General features: G+C 43.5%; 1 protein-coding gene across 1 annotated transcript in view; it reads right to left on the minus strand.

Annotated features, from left to right (window-relative positions):
• The window catches only part of PAPPA (pappalysin 1), a 217,316-nt gene that overhangs the window by 64,744 nt on the left and 130,825 nt on the right, over positions 1–21,747 (minus strand). Inside the window, exons 11-13 of the mRNA XM_050926896.1 lie at positions 11,325–11,438; positions 10,958–11,093; positions 6,952–7,165 (exon numbers count right to left, since the gene is read on the minus strand). Coding sequence (XP_050782853.1) covers positions 6,952–7,165; positions 10,958–11,093; positions 11,325–11,438 — 464 coding nt within the window. The remainder of the gene's footprint in view (positions 1–6,951; positions 7,166–10,957; positions 11,094–11,324; positions 11,439–21,747) is intronic.

The raw sequence follows: 21,747 nt of genomic DNA on the forward strand, positions 1-21,747 counted from the left end.
TGATCTTCATAGAATCATAGACTATCAGGGTTGGAAGGAACCTCAGGAGGTATCTAGTCCAACCCCCTGCTTAAAGCCGGACCAGTCCCCAACTAAATCATCCCAGCCAGGGCTTTGCCAAGCTGGGCCTTAACAACCCCTAAGGAAGGAGATTCCACCACGTCCCTAGGTAACCCATTCCAGTGCTTTACCACCCTCCTAGTGAAAAAGTTTTTCCTAATGTCCAACCTAAACTGTTCCTCACTATTAACATTTTGCATAGCTTAATTCCTGCTGACTCATCTCTCTGAAGATACCACTGGTTTGGAAACATAAGGATGGTTGTATTACTATCTGCATCTTTTCAAGTACTTTGTCTCCAAAGCTCTCTAAGCTCTGACACTCAAATGTGTGATGTTGACTTTTAACATTTCTGGACAAATCAGGAAAACTTGGAAAAGTATGCGGGGAAGGGTAACTATGCGCTCCTCCAAACTCATCCACATCTTTTGCAGACTAGAGAACTTGAGAAATATGAGATTTTATAAGATTTCTAGTGCCTTTTGGTTTCAGCCATGTTGGAACTAATACTGCACCAATAGCCTATCTCACAGTGTGGCACCAATTGAAACCAGGAGGAGAAGAGACATGTGACTTTGTTAAAATATATATTTAACCAAAGTATTTTGAGCTTCACAAAAAATGTGAGTTCAGTTCATATCTGTTCTGAGTTAGTTTTTATTTTATTTTTTATCTTATTTATTTTGTCTGAACCATTTTGCCCATCTCTAATCTACTTATGCTCAAAAATTTAGCTCCATCTCCCCTCTGCTAATATTGGCCCTGCTTCAGCAAGGCACTTAAACATGAGCTTATCTTCAAGCATGTGCTTAAGTCCCACTGGAAGTATATGACACCAATGGGACTTAAGCATGTAGTTAAGTGATCTGCTGAATGGGGGCCCCGGTAACACGATCCTGGAAACATCTGTATGGTGATGTGTTTGTACGAAATTATGACAATTAAGAGGAACTCTTCCTTCCTTACATAAAAACAAAACAACACCTCCTGCTTTGTAAAGCATACAGCAGCCAAATATCTTTTCCCAACCCTGAGGTCAAACACTTTTTTGTCCAAGAACTCATCCTAACACTGTGCACCCTCGTTATTTAAGTAATTTCCTTAGTGATCGCTCTGCCAAATAAATTTGTATAGGCAAGCACAAAGACCCACAAATACACCCTGGCATACAACAGAGGACCAGTTCTGACCTCATTTTACATAGAGGTAACTACTTGTGTAGTTGAGGATAGATTTGGGACTTAGATCTTAAACATTTCTGTCTACACTGATTCTATAACAATGCACATAACATACACACAGACACACACATCCTCTACCTATGTTTCTAATGTTCTCATCATCACCAGGTCTCACTGAGGTGGACACTAAAAAGCAGAGATGGACATTTCTTCTGGTCTGCCTGGAGGGCATTTGTCAACCGAGAAAAAACAGATTCTGTCTCTTTACTCAAAACAAAGTAGGTTTCGGTGAATGCTTTAGAAAGCAGATGCATGAGGCTGCTTCCAGTTACACTGCCAGTTGCAGTTAAATAGTTCAACCAAAGAAAGATTTGAAAATCTTGTTGTCTTTTTAGTTTCTTTTCTCCAGCTTTCTGCTAACATCTTGTCGCTTTCTTTGTTCTGAAGCAGAAGTTCTGAATATGTATAAGGCAAATATCAGAATTCATTGGACAGAGGGGATTGGATGGGTCAGGGGATTTGGAATGGCTCTCTGCTTCAAATTCTATCCATGATAGTGATCAGAAATAGTTACCAGCTGTTGAGTATTCATTCAATGACCTGGGTGAAACTGAACTCAGCCCAGTTCCCAGAGGGTCAGCAGTGGGAATTGTGTGTATATATTGATAGGAGTGGAGTGCAGAAACAAAAAAGGTAGAGGTAGAGGGGTGTGTGTGCGTGAGAGAGAGAGAGAGAGAAAGATAAATACCTGAACATTTCAGAGCTTTCTAAAAAGTTTGGGTCTAAAACTGAGTGAACTGAAGGGAAGGAGAGGCATAGCCTACTGTTGATGGCCACTGACTGGTTATCCAGACTCCTAGGTTCCATTCCTCACTTTGGAAGGGGAGTAGTTCACAGTGGTTAGAGCAGGGTGGGGCAGGTGTCAGGACTCCTGGGTTCCATTACCAGGTCTTCATGAAAGTTTTTCCACCTGGTTCTCCTGCTCTGTGAAATATCATGTCCAGTGAGACTTCTGCTGAAATGAAGACCTCAAAATGCTCAAGCATTCAAAACACCTCTAAACCCTCACGACAGCTAAGCAGTGTTTGGGAGGTGTGTGTTAACAACTGAATGCCTTGCAGTTCCTCCCTGTGAAAATGTGTAGAAGAGAAAAAAAAATGCACCACTTTCTAGCTTAATAAAAGCCAAATGATGCTGTTTGCCAATTACCAAAACAGGGCGAAGGTTAAAACTCCATTGAATTATAACACAAGTCACTGGCCAAGACTTCTATGATTAACAGCTCTCTGAGAAATTGAGTAATTTCACCAGAAGCAGGTTGACTGCAATTGCGTAGAATGACAAAAAGCAGAAGAGGTGGAAACTATAGCAGAATGAGTTAAGAAAAGGAACCTTAAACAACAATAAGTCTGAGATCGAGGGGGAGGGCATTCTTTTTTGTTTTCTCTTTAAGAAAATAACAGGAGGGACTACAGAAAGGTGCTCGGTTTTTTTTTACACTTCTGCAAATGATTGTCTCCTTAGTAATTTCTTCTTGGAGAAAAAGAGAGGCAGGAGAGACTCGAGTGAATGCTTGAAAGGAGAGAGAGGCCACCTTTCTGAGAGGGTTGTGTTGGCCCACCGGAGAGAGAATTCTCAGATGGAAGGCATTTTTTTTAGGGCAGGGGTGAGGGGCGGGGATTGCATGTTGTTGAGGAATGGTTTATGCTGGCTCAGGTATGCCAGGTCATGCACTTCTGTGGAAGGAGCTGAGGGTGCATGGTTTCCAAACCATGTTTAAACAAACTGTGGGTCTGTTATTCAGATCCCGATTATTGCACTCGGGGAGCTGAGAAGCAGTTTGGAGATGATTTTATTTGAGTTTATTTTGTTTACAGCACTGTCCATGACATAAAGAATTGTTGAGTGTGCACATGTGTATACAGGCATAGATTTATATGTATGTGTGTATCATTACATAGACATAACTCGAAGGGGTAAAAAACACAGCCCACCCTGCATAGGCTGGTTCTTGGCTGCTCCAGCGAGGTTGATAGTAATAAAACGAGGTTCAATGAAACTGGGAAAAGCAAATGTACTTTCTTCAAACTATAAAATACACACAGTGGTGACATAGTTATTTAACAAGAAAACATGCAGTACCTGTACCAGAGAACCACATAAAACAAGATATCGTTGGCTCTCCCACAAAGGGGAAACTTCATTATAAACAAGAAATCAGTGGAGAACTGTAAAGCTGAAATGCTGTTGGGAAACCAGGAATTCTAGCAGTTGGACCAAGGTGTCTGCCTAAGCTGCGAAGCCGCAGTTTCCATTAAAGTAACAAATCCATGACAAAGTGAAGGAAATTCCCAGCTCTTCTTGTGAACAAGGCATACAGAGGTTGCCATGAAAATGTCAGCACTTAAGAACAGTGGGCAAGCAAGACATCACATTCATTCCCTGCACCATGAAAATGAAATAACCACAGTATCTCAAACCCAGGTCTGGCAACCACTCATTTTTCCTAGTAATCACCGTACATCCATCTTCATGGAACTATAGTGTCTATCGGGTGGACATAAAAACAAATTCTTATATGGGCCTGTTTTCGATCTCTCTTGCACTAGTGTAAATAAGGAGCAATGTCACCGAAAGCAGTGGAGCTGCATAAGCGTAGAACTAGTCTGAGAGGAGAATCAGGCCCATGACATTGGCTCTGAGGGTGTCATGTGACAACCGTATGTGTCCTTTTGGCAGCATGCCACCAGCAGTGGTGTGTACCGCTGCTGAAAAGTCCCACTGTCAGCTGCACTGGAAAAAGAAAATCAGTGGAAAAATAAGGAATGCCATTTTATAAACACTCCATAGATGCCTTATAAATTATGGTTAGAGTTTCCAAAGTGCCTATGGACATTAGGAGCAGAAATCCTAATGAATTTCAATGGAACTTGTGCTCCTAACCTCCTTAGTCTCTTAAAATACCACTCTAAATATATACTTTTAAAAGGGAGAGGGAATGCATCTTTTATTCTCAGTCATTAGGGTGACCAACTCATGACAAATGGGAAAGACGCATTCACCCCCAAAATAAAAGTTGTGTGAACCTCTAAATCAGGGGTGGCCAACCTGTGGCTCCAGAGCCCCATGCGGCTCTTCAGAAGTTAATATGCGGCTCCTTGTACAGGCACCGACTCCCGGGGCTGGAGCTACAGGCGCCAACTTTCCAATGTGCTGGGGGGTGCTCACTGCTCAACCCCTGGCTCTGCCACTGGCCCTGCCCTCACTTCAGCCCTTCCTGCCCCCTCCCTGAGCTTGCTGGGCCCTCACTCCTCCCCTCCCCACCCAGAGCTTCCTGCACACCAGGAAACAGCTGATTGGGAGGGAGGCGTTGGTGCTGATCAGTGGAGCTGATGGGGGCTGCTGATGTATTACTGTGGTTCTTTGGCAATGTACGTTGGTAAATTCTGGCTCCTTCTCTGGCTCAGGTTGGCTACCCCTGCTCTAAAAGGAGGTACATTCCTCTTCTCTCTCACCTCCGTATTCAAATTATCTCACCCAAGCTTATAAGCATCTGTATATCCAAGGGTACAATTCTCCCCAACCAAAATAATTCTCCTTGAGGGGAGGGGAAGAACCTTTCTTGCAGACTGAAGCCAAAATGAGAGGCAAAAATATCCGTATTTATCTGAGGAAAATGAAGGAGGAAAATCTTATATTGGGGAAGCAAATGTCTAACAAAACTGACATAATCAAATGAGACCTGGGCCAATGGGAAAGAGGGGTAGAGAAACAGTTCCCGGAGAGAGAGAGAGTGCATGTTTGTATGAGATCAGCTGGATTCTACCATCAAGGACAGCCCAAATGGGAAATACATCAAGACAGCCTGGCAGGCTCTGCTGAAGGGAACGGGAAACCTACATGCAGGTTCTGATCTGGTTAAGAATTAATTTAAAAGAATTCCTCTTTCTAAGTTCATCTTGGATTGGGTAAATACATGAAGCAAGAAGACAGCAGCTAACTCCCAGAGGTCTGGGCAGTTGCTCATTTCTTGGCTTCTTTGATGCCTGTCTTAACACTCCTTTCCCCATAACATTCACTCATTCAAACTCTTTTATGGAGGGGGTGGGCGGAATATGGTCGTGATGCAGCAATTTGCATTCCCACCGTGAGGGCCTGATTGAAGGGACTGGAAAGGCTCCTGTTGATTTCAATCCTTCTTTCAGAAAGTCTCTAAACTCCTTACTTGAAATTGGAAGCTTTATTCATAATCCAGCACTTAGCCATAACCCGGATGTCTCTGAGTTTTATTATTTTGAATAGGTGAGACTCTTACTTTGAAAGTTTGGGATCCAATGGACTGCGGCTTAAAGGGGGTCAGCCATGTGTCATTAAAAACATGGAGAGAAGACAGAGTGGGCAATTGTTGTTATTGTTAAAGAAATGTTTCGAAAGGTTAGTTTGCTCTGTTGCAGCTGAAGTCTTGCCTAAGGGGAAATGTATTTTTTTTTAATCAAGGAAATATCTTTTTTAAACACACAGCACTTCTAATTTCACAATAAATGGTTCCATTTCTCCTGAAAAATAGCGAGAAAGAGAAATGGGGCACAGTTTCTGAACCCTCTCAAACTCCACGTTGCTCCTAGCTACCTCCTTCCAATGGGTTGGTTTCTCTCTCTCTCTTTTCCCCCTGCACTGGGAGTTGGCCAGACTTCCAAACTAGACCTCTCATCTGAAACTTGAGCTTGCTGTGTTTGGGCCTCTGAATTTATACAGCTTATTGCTCAGAATGATTGAATCTAGGTCAGAACACACTGACTGAATTGATTTAGCTATAGATATACCTTTCCCCCACTTCTTGGAATAAAAAGTGAGGTCCTGAAAAACCAGCCAGGAGTGCTATCAAACACTGGAGAGTACTGCTAGGATCTTACGAGGCAGAGCAGGGGCTTGTGAGGGAATGCAACTTGCTTGTTTTATTATTACTGCTGCTACAGTTTGACTATTATGTTACGCAGCTTTGAGCGTAGTGAGGAAAAAACGTGTCTTTTACATTTTTTGCTAAGTTTTCCCTGTGTCCTTTCAGTGTCTTGCTGAAAAGATCTATGAGGCTGCAGAGATAGGAGCTGTGAAAGGTCACAATCTCTTCATGATGCTGCAAAGCAGAGACTGGGAGGGATTGGTGGTGACCTATTGATAGGTATTGATAACAACAATCAGCTTATTATAGGGCCTTTCATCCTGCAGGGTCCCCAAAAGCTTTCCAGACCATGGGGAAGAGCCACAGAACCAGTAAAAATGGTAGGTACTAAGCACCTACCATGAGGTGCTTTCAGAATCAGGCCTAATGAAGGCACAGGAATCCCTTCATTCATCATGGAAGTGCAGCCCTAGGAGTGCTAATGCAGTTTAGATCAAGGACTATACTTCTGAGTGGCTAAATCGACTCCTTATTGCAGAACGCGTATAGAGCCAGCTGGCCACAATTCCATCTCATAACAGGGGAGAGGAGAAAAAGGAGGAGGAAATAATTTACTAACAGTGTCCCGTGTGGGTTAAATGTCCCATCCATCCTGGTCAATGAGAACACTGCTGTTTTTACCAACAACACAAAAGGGTCAGCAGAGTTCATGGGCCTTGCCCCTCCTATCTCCTTTTAACCTCTTGATCAGACCCACTGGAGCTGAGTCGGTGGGTGGCTAGGGAGGAGGCAGCATGCTGACAGGCTCACCTCTGCTCTGCCGGGCTGTAGGTCTGTCCTCTTTGACAGCTGCTGATGGTGATGGGGTCGAAGTTGTGGAAGGAACGGAGGGCCACCCCAGAGATGGCCACATACGGGGAGCTGAAGCTAATGAGGACAGCCTGGGTGTGGTAGAAGGGGTGACTGAGGTCATGGATCACAGGGATAATCAGGGGATTGTTCCTGCAGCTCAGAACGTGGACACCTGTCAGAAGACACAAGGCCGGGGAAGATGGGGTGGGGGTCAGTACTTTGCACAATTACACCACATGCCATCAGCACTTCAGAAGCATTCAGCCATTATGTGAAAGCTCTACAGACTTTAATAGTTACAATACAGGAAGTTTTGGGAACCATCCCCTAAAATTTAACAGAGAAGTCTCCTTCCTATAGAATCAGATAAGATGGTCCAAATAACCCCTAGAAAAGCTTCCATTCTCTCCAGTCATTTCTGTAGGTTTTTGGAATAATTTCTATTGAATCCTACTCCACTTCGATAGAACCCTATTAAAGCAGGAGCAACTGTATTAAAGGCAGTGGAGTTGCACTACTATTAAAGCAGCATAAGCAAGCAAACGGTTAGACTCTTTGTGCTATGCACTGAAACATGTAACTGCACAAACAGAATGGGTAGCTTTGTACAAAATGGGCAGTTTACCAGTGGTTTCTTTGCAGCTGTGTGCAATTCCCCACTGGATGCAGGACATACACCAGTTTGTTTATTTGGTCATTTGATTTTTTTTTTAAACAGAGTAGCGGCTTGCTTTTCCCGAACAGGGCAATACTGTGTTGATGAGCCAGGGGAGAGATACAGGTGTGTGGAGGGAGAAAATAAGGCATTAAAGGTGACCCTGAGGTGAAAATAAGCCAAAGATGCATGAAGTCTGTCCGCTTCAGAGAGGTACTATGCACGATCCTCAGAGATGCTGAGCAGCTCTCTCATCCCATTAACTTCAGTAGGAGAGGAGGCCACTCAGTAGCACTCAGGAGTTGCTCAGCACCTCCTGGGATCAGGCCATAGTACAGACAGGCTGAACTTAATGGGCCAAATTAATTCTTGCCGTAACCCTACTGATTTCATTTGAGTCACCCCAGGAGTCAATTGGGCTGCAACTCCATTCACTCCAATTTGTTGCACCAGCGATGAATGTTTGGCCCTTGCTCCATTGATTTCAGAGCTGCATAAAGGATGAATTTGTCCCCAGCTCCATTCACCTCCCTGGAGTTCCACCAGTGATGGATTTGGCCCAGTGCCTTTGGCTGCACCGATACACTTACAAATTTGAGAATAAATTCTATTTGTGCGTCTAATTGGCTCAGAGATTCCCCCCACTCCATTCAGGTTTCTTGATTCAAGCAGGGGTGGGGAGATTTTTTTCTTAGAAAGTGATTTCTGGTTAATTAAGACAGGCTTCTTGATCATTCTCTTTAAACTTCTCTCTTTTAAACTGCCCTCTTTTATGTGTTGATCACCTCGTCCTTCTTCCAGCAATAATAAACAACAATAATAACAATAATAATAAATAAAAGGCTTCTCTTCTCCTTTGGTTTCTATCTAACCCTGAAATAACCCCTCTGTCTGCTTGTCTCCCAGAAGTCTTTTGAGATGAGCTCCCTGAGGAATGATGCACGTTTTCCACTTAGAAACAGGTGCAGTTAATTCGTAAATTGTGCTCTACTGGAATCCCAGGATTCCAAATCCCTTGGACATTTCTGCTATCTTTGATGGAAAGCCCCGAAGTCCTCACTGTCGTGTTGTTTATTCATTTTGGTTCAATTCCTAGCAGTCAGGTGTCTGTGACAAAACAGATCACCACAACTGGCACTACTAATTGGTACTTTAATTCCCAACAAGGGAGCATGGGTCATGGACACTGAACTCTCTCTTTCTTCCCTAGACAGAGCCCATCCAAGACAGGACTGGGGCATACTGGGAAGACCTACATGGGCGAGATCTATCTGAATGGCTGTCTAATCTATGTGGTTGCATGACTTATATTTTTCACATGCTGTCTTGCTTGGTAAAAATGCAATCCTCATCACATTCTCTGCTAGGCAAGGCACAATGGATCCCTGACCTCATTTTTTACAAAGCCCAGATGACACAATAAAAACATGTTCTAATAAATATAGCAAAATCTGTTGTCTCTTTCTGCCTCTTCTACCTCAGGCTCTCTGTCTGTAAAGGCCAGAAGGGGCAACTGTGACCATCTAGTCCAGGAGTAGGCAACGTGCGGCATGCATACCGAAGGTGGCACGCGAGCTGATTTTCAGTGGCACCCACACTGCCCTGGTCCTGGCCACCAGTCTGGGGGGCTCTGCATTTTGAATGAAGCTTCTTAAACATTTTAAAAACCTTATTTACTTTACATACAACAATCGTTTAGTGATGTATTATAGACGGAGACCTTTCCATTAACGTTAAAATGTATTACTGGTATGCGAAACCTTAAATTAGAGTGAATAAATGAAGACTCAGCACAGCCCTTCTGAAAGGTTACCAACCCCTGATCTAGTCTCACCTCCTGTTTAACATATGATACAGAACTTCCCCCAGACAATTCCTCTAGGTTCCTTTCAATTTAGGTAGCTAGTCTGTCTTTATGCATTTAATAACACGCAGCACAAAGGCACAGAAGGGACCTGATCCTGCAGACAGTAAAACAGCCGCTGAAGTAAATGGTAGTTTTGGCCAAGTAAGAACTGCTAAGCTGAGTCCTATATATTTCTCCCTTTCATTCAGCTACAAAAAACAACCTAGCCTGGGGTAGTCCAAAGGGCTTGTCCATGATGAAGAGAGTCCCTTGACTGTGAAGGTTTGCAGGCATCAGTTTGGAGCGTGCCAAACTCATGTTGCAACTTCTTGCAAGATTTCAAAACTTTGCCCTTGATCCCTGCTTCTCCTTTCTCTCTCTCCCGCCCTCTAGGTCTGCCTGTCTCTCCGTATAGTTGTATGTTATCTGTTAGTGACCATGGTCAGCTCTCTCTCCTTTATATTTAAGGAGGCAACTAGAAGACGACTACAAGACACTCTGCTATGACAGGAGAAGGATGCTGCTGACTCACAGTGTGCTGCATACTCGGGGACTGTCGCTTTAGAAACCTGGTCAGATACAGCAATGCGCTGGGTTTATCTGGGTATATTTCATTCAGTGCTAAACGGGAGTCACCCACCGAAATTCCTGTTTACTCCTCTGTGAGTGAACTCCCTAGAGACTTGCTTTTGATTCATATCCAGTTAATTTTGAGTGGGAAACCTGTCAAATATCCTTTCTCCTGCCCTGGTCTCCTTCCTCCTCCTCTCCACAGACAGAAAAGGGTGAGAAAATCCAAGAAAGGGGGAATGATTTAGGAGAGTGTCTGAAAACAATAATAATCCCTCCACACTCCAGCCATCAGAATGCCTCCAAAGGCTCCTCCTCCTCCCCGCTACACACACACACACACACACACACACACACACACACACACACACACACACACACACACACACACACGGTATATGGATAACAGCAGTGGGAAATGGGCTTCTTCGGGTTTTGGGGGCTGCAATCTCAACAGAAGCCATCTGCAAAGGCTGCAGGGATGACAGCAAGAGGCTGAAGAACTCAGCACCCGACCTGCTAAGCTCTTTTAAAAACCTGCCCATATAGTCCCCGTGGGAGCTGCTGGATGATGAGCACTTTTGAATATGTGGCCCTTACTTTGGTGCCTACAGCATTGCTGAGCACTTCTGAAAATCTAGCCCACAGCGATCGGTAGCCTGAGTAGCCTCAGTGGGCATGACAATACCTGACTAGCAGCACAGACTTGCAATAAACCCCAGCTCTTGGAGCTTGAAGTGGGTACGTCTTCCTGCTGGTTCTCTACTCCAGAAACACCAATCTGCTGGTGGGAAAGCTGAACAGAGGTACTGGCTTTACTCTGAGTTGGGATGGAGCAAACAGAGGAAACCTATGGAAGAAGAAAGGCAAAGCTCATTGCAAAACCATCTTACCAAGATCATGGTTTTGCTTCTTGGTGTCAAACAGTTGCACAGTGATCGCTTCCTGCTTCTGATCCAGATAGTGTGTTCCATCGGTGACCAAGTGGACAATGATAGCAGCAGCTACCATGGGCTGAGAAAAATATGCCTGGGAGAGAAGAAAAAAGCATAGAGAATCAGGTGCAGAACTGGAATGGTTCATGGTTTTTTAATTTTTTTAAGATACAACAAAAGCATCACTTTTCAGTAGCAATTCTTGTCACAAATCACATAAAAGTCCTCTTTTGTCTACACTCAAAACTTTTTGTTTTTTAATTTTGCAGAAAAGGTAAGTCAAAAAAAAGGAAAGCCACGGCACTGGTATGTGTGTATCTCTTACCTTTAACCAGAAAATGGTCTGAGTCATATGGGAATACGGTAAGTTGGCTGTGCAGGGATACCAGGCATATTCAGATACCACATCACTCAGGTCCATCACCTTGGTTCGGCACACCTGACCAACACAGGGAAATGTCACAGTGGATTCAGATTCAAGCATGAAATGGATACAACTGTCAAAAGAAGTGCTGGTGTCCGTAAGAACTGAAAATGCTACTTTTAATACCATTAGGTTATTAGATATCATTATTTTTAGGTCAGACACACCATTGGATTATTCCACAATGACACCACGAACAGAAGCACCCGACTCATTGTGGCACTCTGTTTGCCAAGAGAAAGTCTCCTTTTATGAGTAATTGGTTAAGGGTGGAGTTTTCAAAAGTGCCCAGTCTCACTTTGCTCCCATTGAAGTCAAAGTACTAAAATAATAGCTGGATGGAGAGATATTTGCCAGTGCTGTCTGTAGCCATATTAGTCCCAGGACATGAGAGACAAGGTAGGTGAGGTAATATCTTTTATTAGATCATCTTCTGTTAGTGGAGGTACTAGCTTTCGAGCTTTTGAAGCACTCCTTCCCTGCACCTGGAAAAGACTGTGTAGTTCGAAAGCTTGTACAGAAGTTGGGTCAATAAAAGATCTTACTTCACCTACGTTGCCTCTTAGATACATAAACACATAGGGTATTGTGGATGCAGCCAGCACTATCTACACACTGTGTCTTTCTATTTAAAACCTCCTGTTACTAATTGTTACTAGCTGGCTCTCTCTTCAGGATGGCTACAGATAACCATGTGAAATTGAAAATACATGCAATCAGGAACGCATTGCCTCCACAACCCAACTCCAAATGGGCCCTGATAAGAAAATTGTGATCTTGTTAGTTTCTTTAATCAAAATCACCTTCTTCTCCCCTCTACAATTCATCCCATAGCACCCACAGTGAGGCAGAGGTGAAAATGTGATGGGATTCTCTGCAAACCTCCCCATTCTGCTCAAAAGTGGCCTATCTGAAATCAGGGGATGGGTGAAAAGGGATAGGAAGGGTACAGGGATTTAAGTGCATAAGAAACCCAGAGCACAGTCAGTATGGAAGACATGAAAAATAATCTTCAGGAAATGACATGGATTTTCTCTTGCAACATCATAGCTAAGTGAGATTGTTTTTTAAGTGTATATATGTGGCTGTGAATTATTAGCCCCCATAGTGCTGCCTCTGGAGAAAACGGAGTGGAAGAACAGCAAAGCTGCAGCACTTTGAACATTAAAACCACAACTGCATATGTAGGATGCCTTCAATTCAAGGATCTCAACGCCCTTGACTGGTGCCCCTCTGCAAACTCAGTAACATCATTATCTGGAGAACACAAGGCACAGAGCGGTGAAGTGTTTTCCTCATGGTCACACAAGTTGGTAGCAAAGACAAGAATCCAAACCTGGAGGCCAATCACTTGTGTTAACCACTTGATCACACTCCCAGAAACATACCAAAGAGAGTTTCTAAGGCCCTGACTCTGCAACTGGGACCACAAGTGCAGAGGCCTGCACTGGGTAGAACTCTGATCCGTTGGGTGCAGTAGTGGGTTTTACTGCAAAATTGGGGCCTCAGCTGAGAACTCCAAAGACAATAGATTGCGAATAGCCCATTCCCTGAAACTACGCCACTGTTGTTTCTAAAATGGGAACTGAGCCTATTACAAGAGCTATTTTGATAGTGAAAAATACAATGTCCATTCAGTAATTGTGCACCGAACTCCGTTCCCGGTCTCGGCAGGCAAATGCTGAGAGTGCTTGGAATGCTTGGGAACAGAGCAATCGGATTGGCCAAAAGTGAGGTAATGGCTTCTATAATTTGAATCCCTAAAGGCCCAGTGCAGAGGAATCTATGCACAAAATATAAATCAGCTTTAATGGGCTGGAAGAAGATTTTCAGTTTTGTTTTTTTTTTAAACAACTGGGGCCAAGCTTCATTGAGGCTAGCCAGTGGATAGTGTTACATTTTACAACAGTGCAAGACTTTACATAAACTATCTTTGGCATTTGAAACCCAGTCCAACAATTCAACATGTATCATTTCGCAATTCTCCTTTCTTGCATTTTCAGCAGCCTCTCTCTTGTTAGGAGCATGGGTTTCATTTTAATACCTATCCAGTTAGGAAATGTATCTTACCCACATCTGCAATTTAAATGGTCATAGAACTCTTTGACACGAACAAAGATCTCGCTGCTTTTATATTGTTTTGTTCTTATTCTTGTTTCTCTACTAACTCTATCAGCACAAAAAGCTGGTTGAGAGAAACAGGAGAGCTGGGGTTTGGCTCATTTTAAATGCCACTTAAAAGATGTGTGAGAACCAATATTAAAAACAGGCCCAGACCTTCACCAAAAATTTGAACAAAACCCAAAACAAACCATTGTTGAGGATCAGAAAAACTCTGATAACTTTTAAATAGCTAGTTTTCACTTTTTGTGAACTGTAGCTCTTTCTGGTTCTATCTGGGAACATAAGAAGAATCCTTAACATCTCACAAGAAAGCCTGCACCTAGGAGATTTCTACTTCGATTTTGCAGACTCAGTAGATTTGGCTAGTTTGAAAAAGGTTCAGATAAGCTTCCCAACCTTCTGAGGCTGACCCGTCACTACTTATGCAAACAATTCAAAACATTGCAGGGGGTAGGGTGGGTTGATGAAGAGCAAGGGGAAAGCTGTGATTGACAGGGGTCTGAGCAAGTCTAATCCAGATGGTGTTAAGAATGGCTGCAGGAGCTGTACTATTGTGAATGCTGGAGTTAGCAATTGATAGCAAATTTCCCTAGTACGGTTAAGTTCCTTAAGGGTTGTGCCATAAGAACCTGATTAGATTAAGTAGCCGTGTTAGTCTGTATCAGCAAAAAGAACAAGGAGTACTCATGAAAGCTTATGCTCAAATGAATTTGTTAGTCTCTAAGGTGCCACAAGTACTCCTCGTTCTTTTTGCTGATTAGATTAAGTGTCCCATTGGCTGACAGATTTTACCATTTCAATATTCCTTCTAATGCATGGTGAATGTGTCATTTTTTCAGTTCTAGCCAATTACTGATTGCCACAAAGCAACTGCAAAGTATCTACATAAATTACTTGCTAGGAGCTTCCACGTGTTTCCCTTTCTAGCATCCGTGCCAGAGTATGTGACGGTCCACAGCACCAAAGTGCTCTAGCTTCAGACCCTTATTACTAGAAGCCCAATACTTTTAACCTACAAATGAGGGAACAATTCGCTGTCTCACAGGGTTTCTGGGAGGATAAAATCCATGAAAGACAGTGATGCACTCAGATCCTACCAGGATGAGGCCTGTGTAAGTACATAGACACATGAAGGATCTGCCTCTGCAAGTAAGCATGTATGGGTCATGTACCATTCAACCCAGCCATTCCCCTCCAGACCGCCACAGACTTTATACACACTGGGGATTCCAGCCACTTGTGTAGCTGCACCAAAGCAACCCTCAAGTGCAGTCAACAAAGTTCCTATTTGCATTGATGGGACTCAGCCCTACTTGAAACGGACATAAGGAAAAATCTGCAATTAGTAGCAGCTCTGCCTATCTATATCAGGAGTTTGAGCCAGTGCAGCTACCCAGGTAGGTGGCCTCAGATGGCTGTAAGTGGGCAAATCTCCACTGCACAGACAATTCCATAGTGTATGATCTGGTCTGTTCTCACTTCCTCCAAACCAAGCCTTGCTGCTGGTCACCAGAGCTGCACCAGGTCTCATCCACTGAGACAGTTTAAAGTGGATGTAATGTTTACGGATGCTATGCTGATATGTGGTGTTGTGGTGTGCTGTTAAGGGCCCACTGATTCCTGCTGTAGCCCAGGGGTGGGGTGGGGTGGGGTGGGGGTGTGTCCTTTTCAGCACTGGCCAAAGCAATTCCTGTTTGTAGGATTACAGCAATAAAATTGCTTTGGGATCCTTTGCGATAAAACATGCCAAACACAGTACTGTTTGCAAAAGAGCAAGCCCCCAATGAGTTCTACTGTTACAATTCACTGTGACAGGTATATTTGTGCTGGGACACAAAGTCCTGCACAGGAACTGTAGAAGGTGTGATGGATCTGCTAAGCAGGAAACTACGGTGGGCCAGGGAGGAGGAGGGGCAGACACCTCATGAAAAGATCCTGAACCAGCAAGAAGGTCAAGTGACCTGGAAGCAGCAACAACATGGCCAGCCAGGAGCTGCAGGGAAGAGAAACCCAGAGTGCACTGCATACTTTTAACTGCAGTGTGGACTTATCCTTAGTGGCTACTGGGACCCACCAGGGTTAGTGACTAGAAGGCCTAACAGCTGAAGCGCCTTCAACACTTGCCTCCGAGTCGTGGTACACCTGGCATGCTGCTGGTAACTTAGAGTATGTCTACACAGCAACTAGACATCCGTGGTTGGCCCGGGCCAGCCGACTCAGGCTTGCAGGACTTGGGCTGCAGAGTGGTTTCACTACTGTGCAGATGTCTGGGCTTGGACTGGAGCCTGGGCTTTGCAACTCTTCCAGGTGAGAGGCTCCCAGAGTTTGGGCTCGAGCCTGAGCCTGGAAGCCTACACAGCAGTGAAACAGTGCAGCAGCCCAAGCTCTGCAAGCCTGAGTTGGTTGGCATGGGCCAGCCATGGTTTTTTCTTTGCTGTGCAGACATAGCCTCAGAGGTTTGGTTTACCCAGTGCTAAGCAGCTATAATAATTACAAAGGGTAGGAAAACCTTTTTGATCAACATATGACCTGCTGGAGGACAAACTGGATGCATTCAGTTCCTTAGGGAGATAGTGAAAAAATTAACTCAAATAAATAAATAAAATACAATAAATAATAATAATAATAATAATAATAATAAAACAGCTCAATTTCTAAAGTTTCTAGCTGGCCTCGCTGCAGAACGTTCTTTACATTCACCCCAGCAAATTTGTCTGCAGGCCAGCTTTGGAAAAGCAGTGCCAAAGAATCTCAAATGCAGACTTAAAAAACATCTTAGCGTATCCCTTCAAAATGAAATCTTTAACCCTTTGGTGTTAGAATGGGGGGTTTGCCCTCTGCAGTCACCAAGAGGACATAGTATCAAGTACATATGGCTTTTTACTGACCTAAGATTAATTTCATCCAATAAAGCTACACACAGATGCAGCAGACAGTTTCAGAAAGGCTCCTGCCTGCTTATTCCCTAATATGAAAGCCAGGATGACTGCCACATATACATGACACAATTTCCCTAGTACTGCACAGTGGGTCCAGTCTGTACTAAAGGCTCCAAACTGCTGCTATCTGCTTCTCATTTAAGCTAGGAAACGGGACTTGGGGTTACAGGAAGGTGAAACTGTCTATACTAGTGATGAGTGAACCATTAAAAAGGTCAGCGTTTGGGTTCAAACAAACACCCAATAATCTGGCAGTTTATCTGAACTATCCAAACCTCAGGAGTCTGCAAAGCTGGGATGGAAATCTCACAGGAACAGGCTTACTCATGAGGGATCCAGCAATTTAGTTTCAATTCCAGGCCAGAAATACCCAAAGAACAGCCTTTCTCCTGGTATGGAGACCCTTTCGTTCTTGTCCTGTTTGGAACTAAGAAGTACCGAGGCAAAGTTTATGTGAATCTCTTAGAAATTCAGCAAAGGCTCAGTTCTAGTTTGCTTGTAAACCTCCAGCTGAAGAGTGAGGGTTGTTTTCAGACTCTTCAATCCATTACAAATCTGTGCTGGCCCTTGCCTTTTTCTCTTGTACGTTCCCCCGCGTTTTCACAGAGCTGGCGCAAAGTGAGAAAAACCCACGGCATGGCCACTGTCCTTCATGCCAAAGAATTGTGTGCAGCTCCTCAACAGTCTGCTTAATTTGCTGGAGGCTATTCCACCCTCTGGGTGAACACACTGATTCTATATTACTCCCAGATTCTCTTGGCTCAGGAGCCAGATGAAATTTCATCTGTCAATTTCACCAATGTAACTAAGAGCTGAATTTGGCTCTAGGGCTGGGAATCAAACCTATGTCTCCTGCACAGCAGTACAAAGTCCTAGCACCAGGCTGCTGAGCCAGTTCCCAACACAAATAGTTTTCTCTTGAATCTGGTACAGTCGATGGCATCTGTGGCTTGAAAGTTACTGTGCTATTGGTCTGTCAATACATAGTCTCGATGCTGTCTTGGCTCATTTCACCTTTGATCCATATTCCAGCAGTTTTCCTAGTGATGAATCCCAATTTTCCATGGAGGTGTTTTGTTTTTTGGTTCATTGAAATGTGATCTTTATACATGTTGAAACACAGTTACTGGTCTCTCTTGCATTGCTTTTAAAGTGGTGTTACTGCATTGGCTTCAGTGGAGTTACTGCTGATTTGTACTAATGTAACTGAGATGTGGATAGGTGCCCTTTATGTTAACAGCAACAAACACGATAGTATTTGTTCTTATGGGAAAATGACATTATGAAGTGTGCTGTATATAAACAGAGATTATGAAAAAGAAGTATCTAATCAGCAGATCCTCCATTGGTATAAAGTGGTGTAGCTTCACAGAGGTCCACTGGAGCTATATTGATTTATATCCGCTGAGGATCTGGCCCAGGCTGTAAGAGTATCTGAAATTAATACACGACTCAAGGCCTTATTAATTACGGCCTTATGCAAAATGTGGTTATTTCACTTCCAAAAGATTTGTGTGAACATTGTGTTTGTTTTTTTAATTCATTTGGGGCTTCACATCCTGAGCTTTGCTTTGTCTTTCTGGTTCTAATGTACCCCCAACTCAAAGCAAATTCATTTAAAACCAAATGAATTTCAAATCAAAATCACATGAAACCATGACCTTCATCTGGTATCAATACAAAACCATAACTTAGTCCAGATTGGCTCGGAACTGGGCCCAAATTGCTCTGGATCCATACCCAAGTGTTCACAAGAGGTGACTGATCTTTGCTGAACCTTTTGGCAAAGCTGCTTTGAGTTCTGAATTTATAATAAAACCCCAAACCAGGTGATTTTGCATGCGTCAGAGATTCATTGCAAACATTTCATTCAGACCTACTCGGTCACTAACAGAAATTAAAATGGCAACAACCTTGTTGAATAAATGCAGTTACACTACATGCCAGAATGTCTTGGGTAGCTACAGGCACCCAAGTGTGATGCACTAGTACCCTGCACCTTATACAATCATCTACACAAGTGCAAAGTGAGTGTAGGTGTAAGTACATGATGGCACAAAGTGCAAAGCAACAGAGCATCTGAACTCATCTGAAGCATGGGGGTGTCCTGCGTAACACAATTTTTCCATGTGTTCCTGTTTAGATATATCACAGGGTTACTGTTTATTTAACAGAGTACTTTGGAATAAAGCTGTTGCATTGAAACAGTTGCATCACCTATGCTAGCTCTTTTAGGGACTGTTTTAGTGTGGCAGCTCTTGTAACCAGAGTGTAAATAATGGCTGTTTTCCACTAAGAAAGGGCATTGGTTCAAATGTCTAAACAGATTACAAATGCTAGCTATATACATAAAAAGGCCATGAAGCATGTAGGGTACAGCTCAAAATAGGACCTCTGTACCTTTAGCTTCAAAAACCTCAGGTCACTCCCATTAAAACTAAAATAAATTCTCAGCTAACTCTCAGCAGCAGTATCTCTTGCATCCACCTTTCACACCACCGCTAACAAAAGTGTGAAGTCATTACAGATTGCCATGTGCTTTAGCAGATTTTATACCCTGTCCATGAGGAGGCAATGGTAAACAAAAGACTCTAGCCAGAACATTAGTGCTGACACTGTCGGGTTCCCAATTTAAATGTCTCAAAATTGGACGAGCTAGCACGGCCTATAGCAAAACGCTTGTGTAATAGCTCGCGGGGGTTGTGGTATTAGTGTCATTGTAAAGCCAAACAATCTCATTCAACAGGCTTTTACGACCACTGGGCAGAGCAAAGAGTCTTTTAAAGAGGAACCAATTTGGCACCAAGTCCCATTACAAAGTCAAGTTGCCAATAACAGAGAAAAGTGGCATGAATTTAGGCAGACAGAAGGGCAAAAAATGATCTCAATGGTCCTGATTCGATGGAGTGACGCTGGTGAGGCGCTCGTGCACATTTGAGCAGATTCAGGCCTGTTAACACCTACCCGACAGCTTTCCCTCCCTATCCCCACACAAAGTGGCAGCAAAGATTGACTTGGATGGATAAAATACACATCCAGCTGTAGAAAGCCAGGCAGCAACAACAATGAATCCAAAAGGATCTCCAGTATGATTATTAGTTGCCCATAATAAGAACATACTGATTAAGAAGATACTTGGGCAACAAAGACACTTGAACCCACCCAAAGACTGAGCAAAATTTCAAACAAAACCAAAATTAAGATGCATTTTTACACTAGTGAGGTGAAAGTGCAGGGCCCATTTCTGCAATGCTTAGTCAAACAGAACTCCCATTGGCTTCAAGGGCTGCAGCTCTGGGCTCTAAATGGTAATCTGGCCATCAATCTCTTCCCCTTAATAGTTCAAGTGCACAGACCCACAGACACATCAACGGCAGTATGAGGGTAACAATGAGACAGCAAAGGCACTCCACAAGTTCTCTGAAGTTTTCTGGCTAAGCTTAGCCTGTGGGTGCAACCAACAGTGGTGCCGCAGTAAATATCAGCTCTGACCACACAGTCCCATTCAGGGAAGGTCAAAGGAGTGATTTTTCACTTAAAAACATCTGCGTGTTGAAAGAATAAAACCTTTTCATGTGCTGAAAATGATGAGTTTCCAGGCCTTTTATTTTCAGAGTTAGAATCATGTTTTTTCAGCGGTGGGTAGGGTTATTTACCAAGACAATGTATTATATAAACGACATATAACCCCCAACACACAGCACGTCCACAGGCAGGAATAAGTGAGGGCACCAACTTCCCTCTCCCTCTTTCTGTCTCCTTCTCTTTCTCTAAACTGCACAACTCTCTGCGATACAAAGCAGGAAAGGAGTTGCCTTCTCTGGGTATGTGAGAACTTAAATATGCCTCAAATTTTAAGGGGTATCAGGAAAGAGGAACAAATTTTCTCTGACCTGTCACCAGACTTCAATTGGCTACAACATCCAGGGAGAAAATACATAGAGAAGAGATACTCTGGCTGGCAGCAGTGGGGTGTGTGTGTGTGTGAGAGAGAGAGAGAGAGAGTGTGTGTGTGTGTGTGTAATACAATTGTACTTCAACAAGCAAAGTACTTTGGCCTCATCTTGACTATCCAGCCATACGTCAGCAGGCACAAATTGAAATTAAATGGTCTTGCAGCTTGTTTTTCTTAACATTCGAAAGGATGGCTTGTGGGGTGTAAACCAGAACGAGCACACACGCTTCCCAGGGCTTCTTTGGCAGTCGGACTGAAAATGCTGACTAACAAAACTGCCGCCACATAAATGAGTTCCCCTAAATGAGTTGGACCATCCAAAGAGACCCTTCCTAGAGCAGCAGCCAGTTGCTTCCTTTGGCATGCAACTGTTCACATCTGCATCCAAGTGTGATTTTGCTGCAGGTGTCTGGGCAAGCACATCACTTTTATCGGACTGCAGAACAGCTCTGGTTGCTCTGATGAGCTTCAAACTTTGATTAATGAAATCAGAAGACTGTATGGAGAACTTCCCCATAGAACTTCTCAGGATAGTGAGGGAATTCACAGCTACTTCAGTCCTTGTCTTTCCCAACATTAGTTGCAGTAGGGAATAAAGCGGGAGCGATGTCTGTTAGAGAGAGCTCACAGCTACTCCAGTAGTCATTCCAAGGTGTAGTCCCTTCAGAAGATCGAGTAGGAGTGCTCACAGGTGTTGCAGGCTCAGCCTTTCTCAGAAATCACTACCAGGGATAGAACAGAAACTCCATATTCCAATACTGGTCTTCTCCAAAAGTTTATGGTAGGGAATAGTGCAGGTCTGTATCAATGAGGAAGCTACTTGATTCTGAAGGCTGGGTTTTCAAGGTATTAAAGTGCCCGAAGATGCAGATAGGTGTCTAGTGGGATTTTCAAAGCTCCAAACCAGGTCAGCCATCTAACTCCCAATGAAACTCAATAGGAGTTAGGTGTCTAACATGCGTTACTTTAAGCATCTAAATACCTTGGAAAATCACTGACTTCAAGGGCCTGCATTAAAACACACGCACAGTTAAAGCTTCACACAAGTTTCATATATATTGGAAACAAAGGCCATATCTTTAAACCCTTGATTTGCAAGTTGAGTTCATAAGAAATGTGCAGGTGCAGTCAGCTCACTGTATGCACAAATATACATGGGTGCATGGAAAGTAGGTGATCACCAGCTTTGTGAGTGTAATTACCTGCTTGCTCACAAGCATACATTCTTTATGGCCACAGTTCAAGCATGTCACTGGGAATCAGGACATGTATGTTTAAAATTCCTGACTCACTGCATGACTTTGAA

This window comes from Gopherus flavomarginatus, chromosome 17 (genome assembly GCF_025201925.1).
Source record: "Gopherus flavomarginatus isolate rGopFla2 chromosome 17, rGopFla2.mat.asm, whole genome shotgun sequence".
Classification (NCBI taxonomy): domain Eukaryota; kingdom Metazoa; phylum Chordata; order Testudines; family Testudinidae; genus Gopherus; species Gopherus flavomarginatus.